Consider the following 18,510-nt stretch of genomic DNA (forward strand, 5'->3'; position numbering starts at 1 on the left):
TGAAATTCAATTTTGGACGTTTTAACGCCATGCGGTTCACTAGTAATCTTTACTACGCGGTACTAAGGTTCGCGCTCTTTGCTATGTCATGGGGATTCTCTGCGAGTAAAGTACATTAAATATATAAGTATGTACGGCAATATTGTTCTTTCACTTATTCTCTATGGAGACTTAGTAGTTAGCTACACTAATGAAATCAAAAGCGCTCAGAAGTCGGCATTGAAAGGAGTGCGGAAACGTACACATATTCAAACATAGAGCTCTTTGCTTTTAAATGCGATAATCTGTCTATGTACCTCCAAGTGATTTACTTGATCGAGAGATGACCGTAATTGCAGTAGCAATACTTTAAAAAAGCCGGGTCATTAATCGAAGTAAACTGTGGCCATTCTGCTATCTACATATCCTTAGCATAATATTCCATTTCTGACCCATCCAATATTCTGTGAAATATTCATCTGAAAATTTTTAATCATAGCTAATCCATTATGCAAATTTTTGAGATAAATTCTTAATATGTGCATACATTCTTTTGCATGCCGGAAATTGTTCAGTTCGAATGACCTTCTTTAGTGCTTACACACAGGCAGAAATATACTATTTTCTTCAACAAAATACTCACACTCCAAATACGTACTTATGTAGTTCATAAAATCAGATTCGTTTGCACACAACGATACAAATCTGCAGATTCTTATGTATGTAGATATGCACATACCTTCACACATGAATATTTGCATTTACGTGAGGATGCATCTATGTATTTGTGTCCGCCCTCAATGCTATGCTGTTGACTTTTGTTTGCTCGCTGGTTGTCTTGCATCTGCAATATCTTGTAGGGTGTTGAGCTGTTAAGTGGCAGTAAGCAATTGTTTTCTTTCAACAATCATAACAACAACAACACCAATCACATGCAGTTATCCGCATTTACATATATGTATGTATTTAAAGCATGCATTTTATTTGTGAGAAAGTGTATGTACAGGCATCTCTGTCGACAATTAAAAAGCCACAGAGGCAATGTTCCAAACAAGTTGACCAACGAATTTCTCCGAGCATGAGCATGACCTTGACAATTGCTGAAGCAACCCAGAAGACATTTGCATGTAAGTATATACACACTCGTGCATAAATTTGAATTTCAGTTGGTAGAGTGCTGGACTGCAGCTACATATCAACAGCTTCATTCATATGCCCGTATGTTTGTATGCGCATCTTTAGACGTCTGTCTTTACTTTGCACACTCGCCGTCATTTCCAAGTGATGTGCAGACCAAAGGTCAGAGCAACAATTATCACACAAAGTTTTGCATACTGGCAGTAAAGCGTGTGCGTGCGTACGTAAGTTTGTGTCTGTGTGGCATGAGTTAACGTGCAAGTTAATTCAGTCATCCGTTCTTAGTTCCGTCTTTCCAAGCATCGACCATCTCGCTATTCATACTCGAGAAATAGTCACAATTATTCATTCGCCTTCTGCGAATTCTGTTGGCATTATTGTTGACATTGTTGTTCTTTCTGTTCTTATCGTCCTTAGCAACTTGCTACATCTGCCATCTGCCTTGGTCATCTGACATGCCACGCTCCCTCCCTCTCAAGTCACTCACTCGTTCATTCATTCATTCAAGGTCTGCTGGTCGGACGATTGTGGCGACAAACCAATTTAACACCGGACAAGAAGTAGCGTCAAATGAAGTTGGTCCTAGCGAAACCGCAACGGAGATTATTTACTCACAGACACTGGCAGTCAAGGCTGCTCGCCCAAACAATAGCCACAGTGTATAAAAGCAACAAATGGTTGTCAAGATAACTTAACGGATTCGAGCATCGCTTGCTTATTTTCTGCCAGCTTGCTCTGCTTCCTGTTCAAAACTTTTCATTGGCTTGTGCCGGTCGCTAAGTGAAAGTTGGTTTGCCACTTCACCAGCTGCTCTACAAATGCACTCGGTAGGTGAGCGATTGTATGATTCATTTTACACTTGCCGCTTGCGGACGGCCTAACTTTAGCCTTTAGTTATTGTTCCGTATTTTGCTTTATATTTTTAATTGTATGACAATTTGAGCAACACACTTGCTTTCTATTTAAAAATTTGTGTGAAAATCCTTTATCTTATGTTTCTCTGAAGAGTGCGTCGCCAATATCTACAGCAATGTTCACAAATAAATAATGGTAATAATAAAAAGCAAAAGCCTTTGGTTTTCAACCAGATTCTGGTACACCGCGGCGTATGAGTAACCTAAGTTCCGTTCCATTTTACTCCGTATATCATCAAAAGACGGTATGGTAGGAGTAAACTGCTTGCCTTTAAATAATAGAATAAAGTAAAAGTTTATTATTTCTGCTTGTCTTGCTGAGGTATCAGTGACAATATCAAACAAGTAAGAGCAGCGATGTCTTCGACTCTGCCCGAAAATCATTCTAAACAATCAGAGGCATGGAAGATATACCTTATATAGCACCAATCTAAGTGATTTTCACTGCTGTGTGATCGGTATGTAAACCGGTAACACAATTGAATGGTTTCAGCTGCCCAAAAAAGGAGTTATATCGCGAAAACTTGTATCTGAACAATCAGTGGTATACCAGATAAAGCCTATACAAAACCGATTTTGACGCTTTTCTCAATAGACTTTGTATTATTATTTAGATAATAGCTTACGAAATTTCTCGGGTTTTTGCTGTCCCAATAAAGGAGTTTTACAGTAAAACCAATATCTGAACAATCAGCTGTATGGAGGCTGTAGGTTATAGCGACCCGATCTATCATTTTAACTGTAAACTTTCTGTTGATAATGAGTGAAAATAGTGCGAAGTTTCATATTTATAGCTGCATAAATGGAGAATCACATATGTGAACAATCAGTTGTATAGGAGTTATATGTTACATTGGTCCGATTTTTCCGGTCCCATCAAATAATAAATACATTCTAAAATTACACTAACTCACCAAATTTCAGTCCGATATCTCGAAAACTGAGAGACTAGATTGCGTATAAACAGACGGACATTGCTAAAGTGGCTCAGCTCGAGGTTCTGATCATATAAGTCTACATTTTCATGGATCTATCTCTTTTATTCTATTCTGGTACTTACAAACTTCGTACCAAAGTTACAGTACCATTTCATGCTCATGAATGGTATAAAAATACAATGTTATCTGGAGTGTTTGAACAAGGGTAGTTAGTTGGTTTGTAGAAGCTTTGCCTGAGCACATGACCTGGACCCAATTGGGGATAATAGGGCAATTTTGATTCGCTATCTCTGGGATCCTTGATTTTATCTACTATCATGTTTCGTTTGTTTCGTCAAACCATTTGGATTTTCAATGAATTTATTTAGGCTTTGGAAGGAAAAACTCCCGAGTGTGTCATAACTTATTCCTGCCAATGCTGGGCATTCGCAAAGATAGTCTAAGATCGTTGCCTTACTTCCGTCAATATTACAGTTTCGGCACTGGGGATTGTACGGTAAGCTCATTTTAGCCATTGAGCCAATGTCCCATTATCGTGGCTGTTTACTTTACTATATCTCTCCTCGAGCTCTTGAGAAATTCCTCGCAGTTTTGCAGGTTTGGTCGTTGTTCCAAAGTGTATCAGCCAGACGTGCGGTGACAATTCGTACCGATTTTGGCGGAAAGGTACCAATTTTGACAAAGTTGTCCCGCTGAATATTTTCTGAAAGTCGGGACGTTTAGGTGACCCGATTTTTCATATTTGCACCGATTGACGCCGAGGCCATGCAATGAGCGGCTGAGTGACGCCGCCCAACCATGCGGAAATGCAGCCAGCATCCTTATTTTCTATCTTTAGTTTTATTCTGTCATACTGGTACTCCCTGGTTTGTTGTTTTCTTTTAATCAAACGATACTGATTTCAATTTAGTGAAATTATAAAAAATAATACTAATTCACTCAAATTTATATAAGTTTTTGCGATCATTTTTCGAGTTTATTTCTCTGTTTTTTTCAGATAAAACTGTATTAAAATATGTTATGTATTTTTATTCTAAAATCAAAACTGTTTGTTTGGATTCGATGCTTCAACAATGTCCCGACTTTTGTCCACAGAAATCTGGTCACCGCAGCCATACGTGCGAGTTGCAAATGCGAGTTCCCTTTTGATGAGTCCGAGTTGATAGTTTATTGTATATGCTTCAGCTTCATCAAAAAATGCTCCGGCCTTAGCCAACTCCATCAGCCCTCTCATTTCCGTGTATGTTCCTGTGGGCTTAGATTCAATTAATTAAAGGTTTACTCACTAGTGACATTCGAGTTTTCACACTCCATCACAAAGGGTTGCACACATACACGCATCCACACAAAGAGCCTTGATAAGGGAGCCGATTTTGTCAACAGAGAGCGAGAAAACTGTTTTCTGAGCAATCATACCTATGGCCGGCAACCCCGATGTGAGAGATGCCTATTAACTCTGACGGCCTGTTTTAAACTTTGTTACCGGTGAGGCAAGTGCCGGAAGTGCCGCTTGTCTATCTGAGAAAATATATGCTCTTCGTACTCTTCGTGCGCAGTTCGTCTCTAATGCTTTACAGAACCTTTCGATTATCAATACTTCCGCAAACGAGAGGGAGACATTTGGAAGCCATCAGTATAGACTTCAGTAAAATTCTCTTCGAATATCCTGCCCCTACTCCAATCCCGTCTAGAAGCAAACTTCACCTGAAATCAGTCGTAGGAGGTATATTATCTGATTGTTTCCCTGATTCGATAAGCTTGTTTAGTTCAACGTGCCACAGTGCACTCCTGCAGCCTGACTCTTGGAGCCTGATTGCTGAAGACGGACATTAACCTAATCAGATGGACACGACTTAATTGCTCCTGTAGCATCTGTACAAGCTGGTTTTGTGGCCCAGGTATTTAGCCCGAGTAAAGCCTCCTCTAGGATTTTGCTAATCGTTGAAGGGACGAGACTTGATACCGCCACCACTTCATCATCTGCATGTGCTACTACCTTCACGCCATCTTTGTTGAGATCCAGTAGAACGTCGTTCAGTGCTTGAGGGGTGGTGGCCCAAGAAGTATGCCACTACGCCTGGGTCGGACCAGAGGGAGAGGGGCATTAATTGAGTGGGGTTTAGTGGGCATGTGGAGAGGTCTGTGGATTAAAGGGGTGATTCTCCGCATGTCAGGTAGAAGTTAAACCTGCTGCAGTATCCAGAGCGGAGTGGTGCTAGGGTGGTAGGAGTTTTCCGAGGCAGAAGAAGTTCAGTCTCGTCCACGTCGGGTCGTTGTCTACATGAAACTGCATTCATATGTCGCAAGTTGGTGTAAGTTGAGACCGACTCCATGTGAATGTCGTTTATGGCCTTTCGGCACGCTGTCGGGTGCAGTGGTTGTTTTGTGAACCTATTTACCCCATCCGTTAGTTCGTATAGGTGCCTTCTGACGTGCCTTGTCGAGGGCTCTGTCGCATTCAGATGCCTGTTCGGGTTACATAGCATACTATCGTGCTCCTCTTGGCGGGGAGAATCTGGTGGTATTCGGGTGTCGTTCTGTACTGCATTTAAACAGCTTAGGGCCGGTCCTGACATGAGTCGGACTCATGGCGCTCGCAATGTTGAACACAGGAACCGTAGTTTTGACCATGGTTCTACGCCACTATACTACGGCAGATTACGTGAGGATTTGCCTGGCTAAAACTAAATATGTATACCCAGAATATCATAGCCGGTCTCAAACGCCAGCTCTTACTAAGGGTTCTTTGACACTGTTGGAACAATTTCCGCCCTCGTTTTACCTTTAGCTCGACCGGAGTTCTCCATGTCAGCACTGAAACTTTAAAACTTTCCAATTTTCTTTACAGCGTTAACAAGACTAGGACTGTATACTACATCAGTCGCATGGCGATTCCCTATTCAAGTGTATCAAGTTTAGATCTGTGTCCTTGCAACAATGAACGCAACCAGAAGCTCTAGTTCTATTAAAAATCAACGCTTTTTATGTAACATTTATTAACTAGAACAGGAGAATCGGAAATCTGCAATTTGCAATAAACAACTTATTACACATAAACAAAAATTCAAAAATCGGACTCAAATGGTCTAATGCAAATTATATTAGCTTTAAATTAAAAACAACTTCTCAAATTGAGTGAAAACAAAATGTCAATTTTTGAACCACTGTGCGATGGAACGAGGAGCTGTATGAGGTTTCCAAAGACATAGTACAGCGAATAAAAATCCTGCGGCTACGCTGGCTTAGCCATGTCGTTCGAATAGACAGCGACGCTCCATTCAACTCGAAACCCGCTGCACGGTGGTTCAAAATTGGCATTTTGTGTTCAAAAAAGTTTTCACCAAAAATTTATTTTTTTTGTTAAAAAAAATGTATATAGTATAATAAAGTGCAAGTTGCAAGTGGCTAAGAGATCGCGTTGATTTTTAATAATATAACAAACGCTTTTATTTTCCATTTAGCATGCAGATGTACTCGAAATGATAGCGAAAAAAATTATTAAACATCAACGTGACCTCTTGGCCGCTTTGAAACTGAATACCCAACACTTTTCCAGAAACTCACATTTTTTTTTGATCTTTCTCGTATTTTTATGATCTTTCGAAATCGTTTTGGGAAACTATATTTCGTTTTAGGTGAGCCCAACAATTGTTTTCAATTAGTTTTCGTTATGTAACGTTTATTAACTGGAACAGGAGATTCGGTTTTCTTCAAAATTGCTCATTTTTCCCACTTTGTATTAAAAAATTTAATATTTTTAAATTTTATTAGCTTTAATTTAACAAAAATAATTAATCAAATTTAGTGAGAAATTAAGGTTCCAGTGAATTGTGAACACTAAGTGCCAGTTTTGAACAACTGTGCACTGGTGGTAGCAGCCGAAGAGAGAGGCCCCATTGCGTTGGAAAGCCCAGATGGAGAAGGGCTTGGCTTCACTTGGCCTTTCCAATTGGCGTCAGTTGGTAAAGAAGAGAAACCACTGGCATGCTCTTTTAGGCTCGGCCAAATTCGCTCAGGCGGTTATAGCACCAAAAAATAAAAGGACTATCAGCAAAATCTCCCATTGTGCACTCACTGGCTTCCAGCCACACTTTGTTCATTTGATCATTGTTACAAGGTCGTTTAGTGTACTCACCACATTTTTCCATTTGAAATAATAACAAATAATTTTTTATTTGCATTCACGATTAACTAAAAATATTTATTCATCATCATTTTATATGTATGTTTTATGAATGTATGTATGCACGTTTGCTGACTTTATCCAGCATTTTAATTGTAATTATCATTATATTATTGTAATCTATATATAAAGATGTATGTATATGTATATGTATGTATATGTACTCACTTATATGTAGTAAACGTAAAAGTCAAAAAGCACACAACAGTTCTGATCAAATATTACTTTCAAGTATGCATGTGTAAGAATTTTTTATGTATCGTAAATTTTTTCATAGATTTATGAGTACACAATTGCACAACTGGCTGACGAAGTAACAAACATATTCAAATTTATATGTATGTATGTACCTATGTAAATATGTGTGTATGTAAATGACGTGCACGCATGGTTTCTTAAAAGCTATGCACTTATTTTCTTAAGCTTTTTTATTGTTTGTATTAAGCCTTAAAACTAAAGTTTTTTTTACAACTTTTAACTTAATTTGTACATTATTTACAATTAAATAATAACTCTTTCTTTCACGGAAGCCATGATATACTGAACTAAGCGGGTTATAGGGGCTTAATTTTGTGAAATATTTTTTAGAAAGAAGCAAGATAAATGGAATATAAAAAATAATATTTTTGAGACTGAAACAAAATGTTTATAAATTTTTTTATAATTTTCTTAAGTTGAATATAATTATTTTTTTTCCATTGAATATATTTTTTTTTACTTTTTGACAACATACATACATATATGTTCACTATACTTAATTATTTTATAAATATTATGTAAATACACAGATACTTAGACATCTATTCGTACATTTAAAAATGCTCAAGTCTATTCATTCCGAAAACTTTGTTTCATAAATATTTATTTTTAATTACATAAGAGCTATATTTTTTATGAAAATTGTTGTATGTGTGTGTTAGCATTAATATTGTGCCTGTGTGTGTATAATGCAAAACACTGTGCAGCAAATAAATTAATTTACACATACGCATTTTATTTACGTACATATGTATGCACGTATTTATGTGTGTAATTGTATGTGTAATACAACGAGATCTTATACAAGTAAGGATATATGCACACATCTATGTATGTCGATGTAGAAGTTCAAATAAAAAAGGTAAATACTTTTCTGCTTAGTTGGATTTCTTTTTACTTAACCACGTACCTATTTATTTTTTTATTTTTATTTTTTTTTGCATTTTAATTTTTTTATTGATTTAATGGAAAACTATCTGTAAAACAAAACCTTATAAATTTTTTGTAACATACATACTTATCAGCGCTTCAAATGCTACCGCTTCTAGCTGCAGCATCCACGACGAATCCTATTTTTTTTTTTTAATATTTACTTAAGACCTTAAGTATACTAAGTATTGTGTATAGCATAGGCATATTTATGCCATACACCTATGTATGTATGTGTGCCTGCAACTGTGTGTGTGTATTTGTATTTGGATACCTATACCTAAAGCTTATCAACTAACCTACAAACGTTGGGGTTAAATAGCAGTCAAAAATTTGTATTCTTAAAGAATTCTTTCTCCCTCCTTTCAACCTTGATTCCCTATAAACGAATTTATGTATGTATGTGTAAGTGTATATGTATTTACGTGCATGTGTAAGTCTACGAACGACTAAATTATTGCCTTACCCTTTCCTACACAAAGAAAGCATTTCTTCCCCCCATTCCATTCCCCTTTGCTCCGCCACTCTCACCTTATTTCCTTTAATCTTCATGTGGCACCTCAGCACTCGCTTGATGCTCCAACTTGATCTTCATTAGCGGTGATTCGCGCGTTGGTGGATATGCCGCTCCAGCACTGGCAGCGCCTTCAGCATTGCCAAAGAATTCACTGGGAAAGAAGTCTTCGAAGCGTGGACTTTTATTCACCGATTTCTGTAGCAAACCATTGGCGATCGCCTCAAAGTCAATACCTGGCGGCAGCGTCTCAGCAAAGCGTTTATTGAATGCATAGTTGGTGGCGTGTTCCTTGCTCTTGTAGTGCGCATAGGCGGCGGCCGGATCAGCCGCAGCAGCGGCAGCAGCAGCCGCAACTGCAGTGACTGGCAGCTTTTGAACGCTACTACCACCGCCGCTACCACCACCACCACCACTACCACCGCCGCCAGCAGCACCACTTCCAGCACCGATGGAGCCACGCGATTGATTGCCATACTGACGCGCTTGCATTGCTTCTTTTAATTCCCGCTCCCGCTCGCGCTCACGTTCCCGTTCGCGTGCGTAGTTGGCGCCACTCTGATGCATTTGGCTGACTCGCGAGGCGGCCGCCTGCGCGGGCATCACATTCAAGCCGGGTATACCCATCAGCCCACCAAGCGCGCTCAAATCGGGCATGCTATCGGATGCGCGTCGCGCTTCTGCATGCTGCTTGGCTGTCGCTGCCGATACCTGATCTTCGATCTCGGAACGTTGCAAGTATGCTGGCGATTTGTACATATTCATCGTTTGCGAAATGGGCGATTGTTGTTGTTGTGACATTATTTGGCGGCGCAGTGTTTCGGTCATGGTGGTGAGTGGACTGGGCGAATCGGGTGGCGCGAGCGCGGCATTCTGTGCGGCTAGCTTGGCGGCGACGTTGTGGTAACCGTTGGCCGCAGCGGCAGCAACGGCTGCATTGCCAGCGGCACCGAAAGGAGAGGCCTGTGGAGTAGACGAAAAGTGGGAAGAAATGTGTGAGTAGTAGAAATGAAGGCAATGAAGGTTAAAAAAATACTACTAGAGAATAATATTTCAATAGAGGCTACATAGCGGAGGAAAAATAGCAGATATTGTTATAAGGAAATTTTACACACTCAAAACTATAGGTATTGTTCTAAAAATTAAAAGGAAACATTTTCTTTTAACATATGTAAATAAAATGTATTTTTGTAAAAAAAATATTTCTAAAAAATATGGTTATACATATTTACACATACATATTCCATATTTTTAAATAGAAAAATATTTTCAAAGTTATTTGGAAAATTTCCAAGAAATTGGGCTTACGAAAGTTAGTTTTTTTCTGGAAATTGTTTTTTTCTCCACACACATGCTTTTGAAAAATATTTTTTGCTCAAAACTTTATGCATAAAAAAATTATCAGTTTCTTTAAAAAAATATTTTTTTTGTGATTTTTTTTTTTTGTCAGAAATAATTATTTTCATATTTCTCCCTTAAAAATACATTATTTCCAAATTGTTTTATGATTTGTAGATTAACTCTGAAATTCGATTTTCTAAAGGAAGGAAACATCTTCTTTTGAAATAGTAAATAGATTTGACAATAAAAAATATTTGAAAAAGATTTTTTTTGATAAAACCAAATTTTTTAAAGTTTAAAAAAAAATATTTACTATATATTGAATATTTTATAAATATTTTTGTTTACGTTTCAAGAAATTATGTATTGTGAAAGTTTGTTCTTTTTTGGTAATTATGTGGTTTTTAATATTTTTAAGACATATTTTTTGCCTAAGGTTTTTTTGCTGGAATCCTTAAGAAATTTGGTTTTATAAAAGTATTTCTTGTTAAACTTTTTTTTACAAAAAAAAATTTTTTCAAAAACATTTTCTTAATTTTTTTATCTAAATTTTTAGGAATTTTTTGTTTTTTTCTACTTGGAAAACTAAGCTTTATGAAAACTGTATGCAGCGACTCTGCCAAAAAATTAGTGCAAGCTGCACCTTTTTAAAAACAAGTTAGCCTTCTTTTTTATCAAATTTTACACAGATCGATTGTTTATTAGTATGCAACACTGCCCTTGATCTTCTAGTAGGAAACTTTCTCAAACACTCAATATTTTATAACCATGTTTGAATACTTTCAACATAATATTGCAAAAATCATTTCATCTCTCTTTATATTCAATGCCAAAGTACACAGATAGAATCTCCTCCGCCAACTTACCCCTTGCATTTGTCCATTGGCATACACGTGTCCCAGGTCCTCTTTAATTTCACGATAATCCCTAAATACCACGGCTTTTATAACGGAACGTATCAGTTCCTCCGGCCACATGCCCAATAATATACGTTGTGGACGTCCACGCGCCTTCGGACGCGGATCGGCGCCACCATCCAGCGAGGGACCTAACATGTTATGCACACGATTGGCATACAGCACGAAAGTAGGGTAGGGTATATCGAATTTACGTGCAGCCTGTGAGAGTGAGAGACCTTCTTTCAATACGCTGAATATAGCTTCGGCCATTGCTTCCGGACGCCAAGATTTTAGCGGGCCACGTTCACGAAATCGCAATTGTTGCACAAGATTCTGCTGATTGGTGTTCCAACATTTTTGCCACATCGACTGCAATTGATATTGGTAGCTGTCTGCTGAGACGAACAACGAAAAGAAGTGAAGAAGGGAAAATAGTAAATTTGAAATACAAAAGTAGGGTATGGTGTTATTAAGAAATAACTAAATGCGAAAAGTGAGAAGATTAATTAAAAATAAAAATTTTGATTCGGTAAAAGTTTCTGAACTTTTGAGGTTCTTAAATTATTATTTTGTGTTTAAAGCCAAGCACCTACTGACTTAAAGTAAAATTTCATTATTTTCAACTAACCGGTTACTGAAGAGGATGATGCACCACTCATCCAAGGATGTCCGCTCTCAATCATTTTTGCCTGAAATATAAAAAAAAAGTTTGATTAGAAATGTATTCAGTTTGTTTGTACTAAAATAAGTAAAATATATGAATAATCAAAAGTTTCGAAGCCATTGCGTAGATCAATGGAATGAAGTCTGCCAACCTTTGAAATAAAAGTTGAAGTCAAACAAACAATGTGTTTTCGTAGATATCCTTGGAACCCTCTCATGACTTAAGAAACACTATTTTTATTATTTCAAGCTAGATCGAATCAGTATGATATCTCTTCCTCTTTTATCTTTTTTATTTTTAGACATCGATAATTAAGAGATGTTTCGTAAGTTTTTGATTTATTTTGATACCTTTCGATTTTTTTTTTTAATTATTCGAAGCTTTTAAGGTATGTCCTTTTTTATTTATGGTCTTATAAAATAACAAACAAGTTAAAAAAAATCTGAAAAAAACTCAAAAAAATGTCATTAAAAAACACCCAAGCCCCTGAAAAATTTCAAAAAAACAGGCAATTATATTCAACAATTTCATGAAGCTCGTTTAATGTAATTTTTTTAAGAATTTCGAATTTTTTCTAAACTTTCGTTTTTTTTCTGGGACTTTTTGGTGAAATATTTTTGGATATTTTCTAGTTTATTTCGTGATATGTCGGAATTCTTTTTGGTTTGCTTTCCGTTGTTTTTTTACTTAGCTGTGCTTTTACTTTTCAGGATTTTCACAATTTTTTTTAAAGTTTTTAGAACTTTTCTGGTTTGTTTAGAGACTTTTCTGGATTACTCCTGTTTAATCTTTCGGGATTCTTAGTTTGACTTTTCTGGATTCTTTGTTTTTTTTTTGTGACTTTTTATGGACTCTTTTTCGGTGCTTTTCGGGATTATCCGTGTTTTATCTTTTTTGTGAACTTTTAAAGTTTTTTCAGAACTTTTTAAGATTTTTTTGGTGAGTTTTCGTTAATTTTTCAAAATATTTTTTGTATATATTTTGGATTTCTTCAGAGACTTTTCTGGAATTTTTAGAAATTATTTTGAACGATATGAATTTTTTGCGTTTCTTTGTTTTCTTTTCTAAGTTTTTCCCTTTTTCATTTCCTGTGAACTTTAAAAATATTTTTTGAGATTCTTAGAGTTACCCTTTTGAGATTTTTTGGTACTTTTCTTCATTTACGAGGATTATTCGGTTTTTATTTTGTGTAAATTTTGTTTTATTTTTTGTTGTATTTATTTAGTTTTTTTATGATTTTTTCGTGATTTTAGTTGGGCTTTATACTCTCGGGATTTAACGTGGTTCTTGGTGTTTGTATTTCCTTTTTTAGGAATTTCCGGGTTCCTAGTTTTATTTCTATATTTTTTGAAACTTTTAGTATTTTTCAGATACTGTTAAGGAAACGCAGTTGAACGCGACTGGAAGAAACTATAACGGTTTAGTAATATAATCTTCTAGATAGTTTGTTTCATCTACCATGTAACTCTGCTTTCCTAAGTACTTATATCTTGACAAAAATTCGCCCGGAAAGCAATCCGATTCAGCATAAGAAAGCTACCTTTCTAGACCTCAGAAGTCTGCAGCCACTATTGCTTACATAAAATGTTTTTCATTTCAATGAAAGTGGCTGCAAAATTAACAAAAGCATATAACTTTGTATTTTATAGGGACCCATATTGACAGCCTCCTTCGTTGATGGTACAGATAATTCGCAATAAAAAATAATCAGTGGACATATGGGAATCTTTCTTAATCCATACTTAAGGAATATGCAAAAAAAAAGTATTTACGTAATAAATACAGCTGCCACAGGACATCTGTGTAGTTTTTCTCACTAAGCCTGGCGTTGCTTTATTGCCTGTAGAAATTGAATTGTTAATTCAAACCACAAAAATTTAAAGGACTCGGCTTGCAACGATTGCCAGGTTTCTTCACCAATAAAACTGTCTAGTGAGCGACTATGATAAAGAACTGCAGCATGTAGTTTACACTCATTCCTACCTTCCCACTAAAACAGGCCTGTTTTTGCAATGGATATATGTACATATGTATATACTATTTGCAAAGTAAAAAGTAATAATAAATACTCTTGAATCATATGGGCTCTACATATCTCAACTGTTTCTCGACCTTTTGCTACCTTTGAGTTTTGCCAGCATAAAGTTCATTTGGTACTACATATTTATGTATGTATGTATGTAGCTTGTTTAGACTCATTCGCGCGTTTGCCATAAAAATACTTCCGACATGTATTTCAATTATTCATATACATACTTTATGGCTTTTTTTACACAGTGCAACCCAGAATGAAAACACACACATATGTACATAGCTATACAGGCTGAGTTATATTAGTTTACTAGCTTAGATATGTTTTTGAATACGAGCAGTTAGCGCTTTGTGAGCCGCCATGGATGTAGCTAGGATATTTTAGTGCCGTACAGCAATTTGTATGCACATTGGGGTGGTCAAAAAAAAAAGTAAAGTCGGACTTTTAATGCTATCATCCCCTAACACTGTTCTATTTCGAAAAAATTTACCTTTTTTTTCGAAATAAAAAAATATTTTGAGGTCGCTCAAAGTGCTCAGAATTTTCCAGGTATACACTATATATGGGAAAAACATTTTTCGTAGAAATGGTATAAAATTCTTGAAAAATAATATTTTACGAACCGAAAACTCTGCGTTAGGAGACTACCAATAACAATACCCAATTATTCATTTGATAATTTTTTAATATTAGATATTTTTTATAAACCCCCCAAAAGGCCCAAAAAATCCAATGAGGACACCCATAAAAAATCTATAGTATTAAAAAGTGGTAAATTAAACAACTGTGTATTAATATCGGAATATTCTGAAGAAAAACAGAGAAGACATGGAAAACTTTGAGCGCCTTTCACACGCATTTTTCGACCACCCTAATGCACATACATATGTAAATTCTCAAGGCACTTTTCTTGTAGACATGTGTAGTATGTGTGTGTGTCTGTTAATGTATATTATTTATAAGCACGTAAGCAGTTTTACACGCTGTAAACGAGACGTGTTGCAACTACCACTAACTTGCCACTTAATGTCAAATATTGAGCGCAAATTTCTCAGCTTCAAAGTCAACTAAAAAAAAAAAAAAAAACCAAATTATGCTACAGCTATACCTCATTTGTCAGCATATTAGCTGAGTTTTTCCTCCTCATCCTTTTTAGTGAAAAATAAAATTCGTCTTTTCCTCTGAAATATGTATAGCGAGCACGTGATCATGTTTATAACATAAATATCGATGAGAAAAAATTCCATAAAATTTTCCGCTTGTCTATATTTATGTGCTCAGGAACTCGGCGAAAGCAGCCGCGCACAGCAGCTGCCTCGAAACAAAAAAATATCAAGCGAAAAAAACAAGAACCAAAAACAGTTATGACCAGCTCGCGCTTTTGCCTCAATAGGCGTTGAACAGGCAACCAACTATGACTATGCAGCGCTGTGGCTTACAAAAGCTTCCCGGCTAAGCATTGAAGAAAAAAAGCTGCAGTCGCTTCAATTGGTCATTGCCAGCCAGGCGAAGGCGGCAGGCCGTGCGCCATGTGGCCGCGCTGGTCGGCGGAGTTTATTACTTTCCTTTGCAGACATTTCATTGCATATTTAACGCTGGCACGAAACGAACATCAATTTGTTGCCGCCACAAAAAGCAGTCAACAATGTAATAAAGTAGCAAACTACATAGAGAGGCGTAGAGGGTATAGTGTGCAACATGCAACAATAGCCTTGCAGCATTTTGTTTTTGTTTTTTTTTTTGTTCCGCCAACAGCTGACTGCTTAACTGCTTTTCTGCTGCTTCACAAACAAATCTTCCATATTTTCATTTTTTTGCTGCTGGCTTCGCTTTTGCTTATCTCCTGCGAGAATAGCGATTTATTTAAAGCGGAATTAGTTGCTTCCTCGCTAAGCCATTTCCTTTTCCACACTTTAGCATTGCATTTCACGTTTTTTTTTTTAGTTTTTACTGAATTAAATTTTTTTCACTGCACTTGCACCGCACAGCTTGTATGCAAATGTTGCACGTTTATTAATAAATTTCAAACAAAATAGCGGCGCGGCAGCAAAAATGTGCGCGCGGAAAAGCGCCCAAACAATTGAGCAGTAAGCAGAACAATTTATCTTGTTAATTTTATTTCTACATTATGCAATGTATGTATGTTTGCCTGCCTGCGGTAGCTTTAGCCGCTTAAGCTGTGGCTTTCACAACGCTTAGCATTTAGCGTAACGGAAATGCAGCCTTTTAGGCGCTAGCACCAGCTGCGGCTACATATAATTTGCTTAGCTGTTGCTTTTGCAAATTTGTTTCTTATTTGCTTCTTTTTATTTTTGGTTTTCAGTTTTTTTTTTGTGACTTTTTTCGCCAAGCCATTGCTGCTGCTGTTCTGTTCTTTGTAGCATGCAATCTTTTGCGACGGCACAGTTTGCCTGGGATTTGTGGCAGCGGATGTGAATTTTAATAGTAGTTAAAACTTCCGTTTTCCCCAGAAAATAAAGGCGCTTGCTAAATGTGGAAGATTCAAGCGTTTTGCCTGCGATTTTGCATTGCTAAAGTGACCGAGTGTCTAGTGTGTGTCTGTCCGTGTACAACTCATGTTCTTAAATACCAGCTTACTCATTAATTTCGAATGTGGCCGACACACGCAAATGTAATTAAACTTTTTCTTTGGAATTCTGGATGTGTAAGACAAATTAAAATAAAAAGCAATTGTGTTGCAAAAACAAATCACTACAGTTATTTAGAAGATATGTTTTTATGTTGACCAAGTACTCAATTTTGGTAAGCAAAAAACGGAAGGACCTTCTAAAAACGTTTCTATGTTGTACTAATTTTACATAAATTATTTACGTAGAGATGCAAGAACTTGAGAGAACACGTGAGTTAGTTTGCGGTACAGGAGAATGAAAAAAAGAGACTGTGGCTTTTTTTTTGTCCATTACACAGCGCACTGTGGACAATTTATTAGAGATTTTATGAAACTATCTTGAAGAACCCACTCCGTAGAATTTTTTTAAACACTAACTTGAATGTTAGGCAATCTTTGCACTCCCCTTTTTGTGGTTTCCGATCTATTATTTTCATGCTCTTGTTTCAACTTTTTTGTTTTTGAAAAGTTTCGAAGGTAAATTTTCATCATAATAATTCACCATAATTTTGTTAGTCAAAAGAGGCTAGTTTTCTGAGTTAAAGCTGCGAAAGACACATATTTATGTAGTTTAATATTTGTTTTATGTGGCCATACAGTTACTTACAAAAATATGTTTAAAAAAAACTTCTATAAACTTTCTCTATCAAATTTTCCCTTATCAGAAACTTGTCTGCCTTTAAAATTTAAAAGGTCTGATGCACGTGGATTTCAAAATATATTTTTACCCAATACATATTTTTTGGAAAGGTGGCAAACCTTTTTAATAAAAATATTTTAGTTAAAACTTCTCGTAACAAAAGTTGTACTTAGTTTTTAGTTAAATAATTTTTTGTAGTTTAATATAAATTGTGTATGGCCATGTAGTTACTTTGAAAATTATATTAGGAAAAAACTGCTATGCATTTTCTTTAAGTGGCAACCCTGCACAAAAACTTGATTGCCTTTAAAAATTGCGAAAGTTCTGATGTGCGTGGATTTTAAGATATTTTTGCATTCCATACACTTTTTTATAGGTGGCAAACCTTTTTGAAAAAAAAAATTGATAAAATTTCTCGTAACAAAAGTTGTATTAAGTTCTCTAAATAATTTTTTGTTGTTCAATATTAATATAGTATTTTATAGTATAGTATAGCTCTTTTGTTACTTTCAAAAATAAATTAAGAAAAAACTGCCATAAATTTTCTTAAGTGGCAACCCTGCACATAAACTTGCGCATAAACTTTCAAAATTTCGAAAGGCCAGATGTGCGTGGATTTTTAAATATTATTTTATTCGATAAGTTTTTTTCCGATAGGTGGCAACCCTTTTTGAGAAACTTGTTTTGCTAAAGCTTTCTCGTAAGAAAGGTTTTGTTTACTTCTTTAATTATTTCTAATTCGTATATTTTCTAGAGAGGTGGCAGCCCTTTTTTGAATTTTTTTTTATTTAAAGCTTTCTCGTAAGAAAGGTTTTGTTTACTTCATTAAATATATCCAATTTGTATGGGTGGCAACTTGTATTGAAACTACTTGGGGATTTAGGTTGTGGTGGATTACATATGTACTATTGCACATTTTTATTTTATTTAAATAATTCGACTTATAAATTATATTAATATAATAACATTTGTAGTTGGTAACCCTATACGAATTAATTTCCGGATAGAAGTGCTTCTCTTTAGCACTCACATGGTAAGAACTTTGGAAGACAGTAATCTATTTACGTTTTTTAGCTAGGTGGCAACCCTACTCGCAAATGGCATGTCTAACAAAAAGCACATGGATTCACATTTCCTCCTCTATCGATCTTCGATTAAAGTTTATGCTATTCTTATAGTAATTTATTTAATTAACTCTGCCGCTTTTATACAATTCCCTATAAAATGTATTGATTACTTTTTCTTTAGCAACCCACACTGACTTGCTGCTGATTTGCTTCCAACTGCCATAAAACATTCAACAATCAACTTCTACATACAAAAAACATCTATTATTTATTATCGACACACGTATGCATATGCATAACTTACAAGCGTATAAGATAAAATATGTAGCCAAGTTTATATAAATATATGTATATGTATATAACATATTTATGTACATTAGGGTGG

The 18,510-nt window shown here is 35.9% G+C and overlaps 1 protein-coding gene across 1 annotated transcript in view; it reads right to left on the reverse strand.

Moving 5' to 3' along the window:
• Nucleotides 1–9,257: 9,257 nt before the first annotated feature.
• The window catches only part of LOC118747687 (protein bric-a-brac 2), a gene marked incomplete at its 3' end in the record, with an annotated part of 138,856 nt that continues 129,603 nt past the window's right edge, over nucleotides 9,258–18,510 (reverse strand). The window contains 2 exon segments of the mRNA XM_036481757.1: nucleotides 9,258–9,816; nucleotides 11,061–11,480. Coding sequence (XP_036337650.1) covers nucleotides 9,258–9,816; nucleotides 11,061–11,480 — 979 coding nt within the window.

The sequence above is a fragment of the Rhagoletis pomonella genome, unplaced genomic scaffold (assembly GCF_013731165.1).
Source record: "Rhagoletis pomonella isolate Grant_MI unplaced genomic scaffold, Rhpom_1.0 Rhpom_scaffold_00012, whole genome shotgun sequence".
NCBI lineage: Eukaryota > Metazoa > Arthropoda > Insecta > Diptera > Tephritidae > Rhagoletis > Rhagoletis pomonella.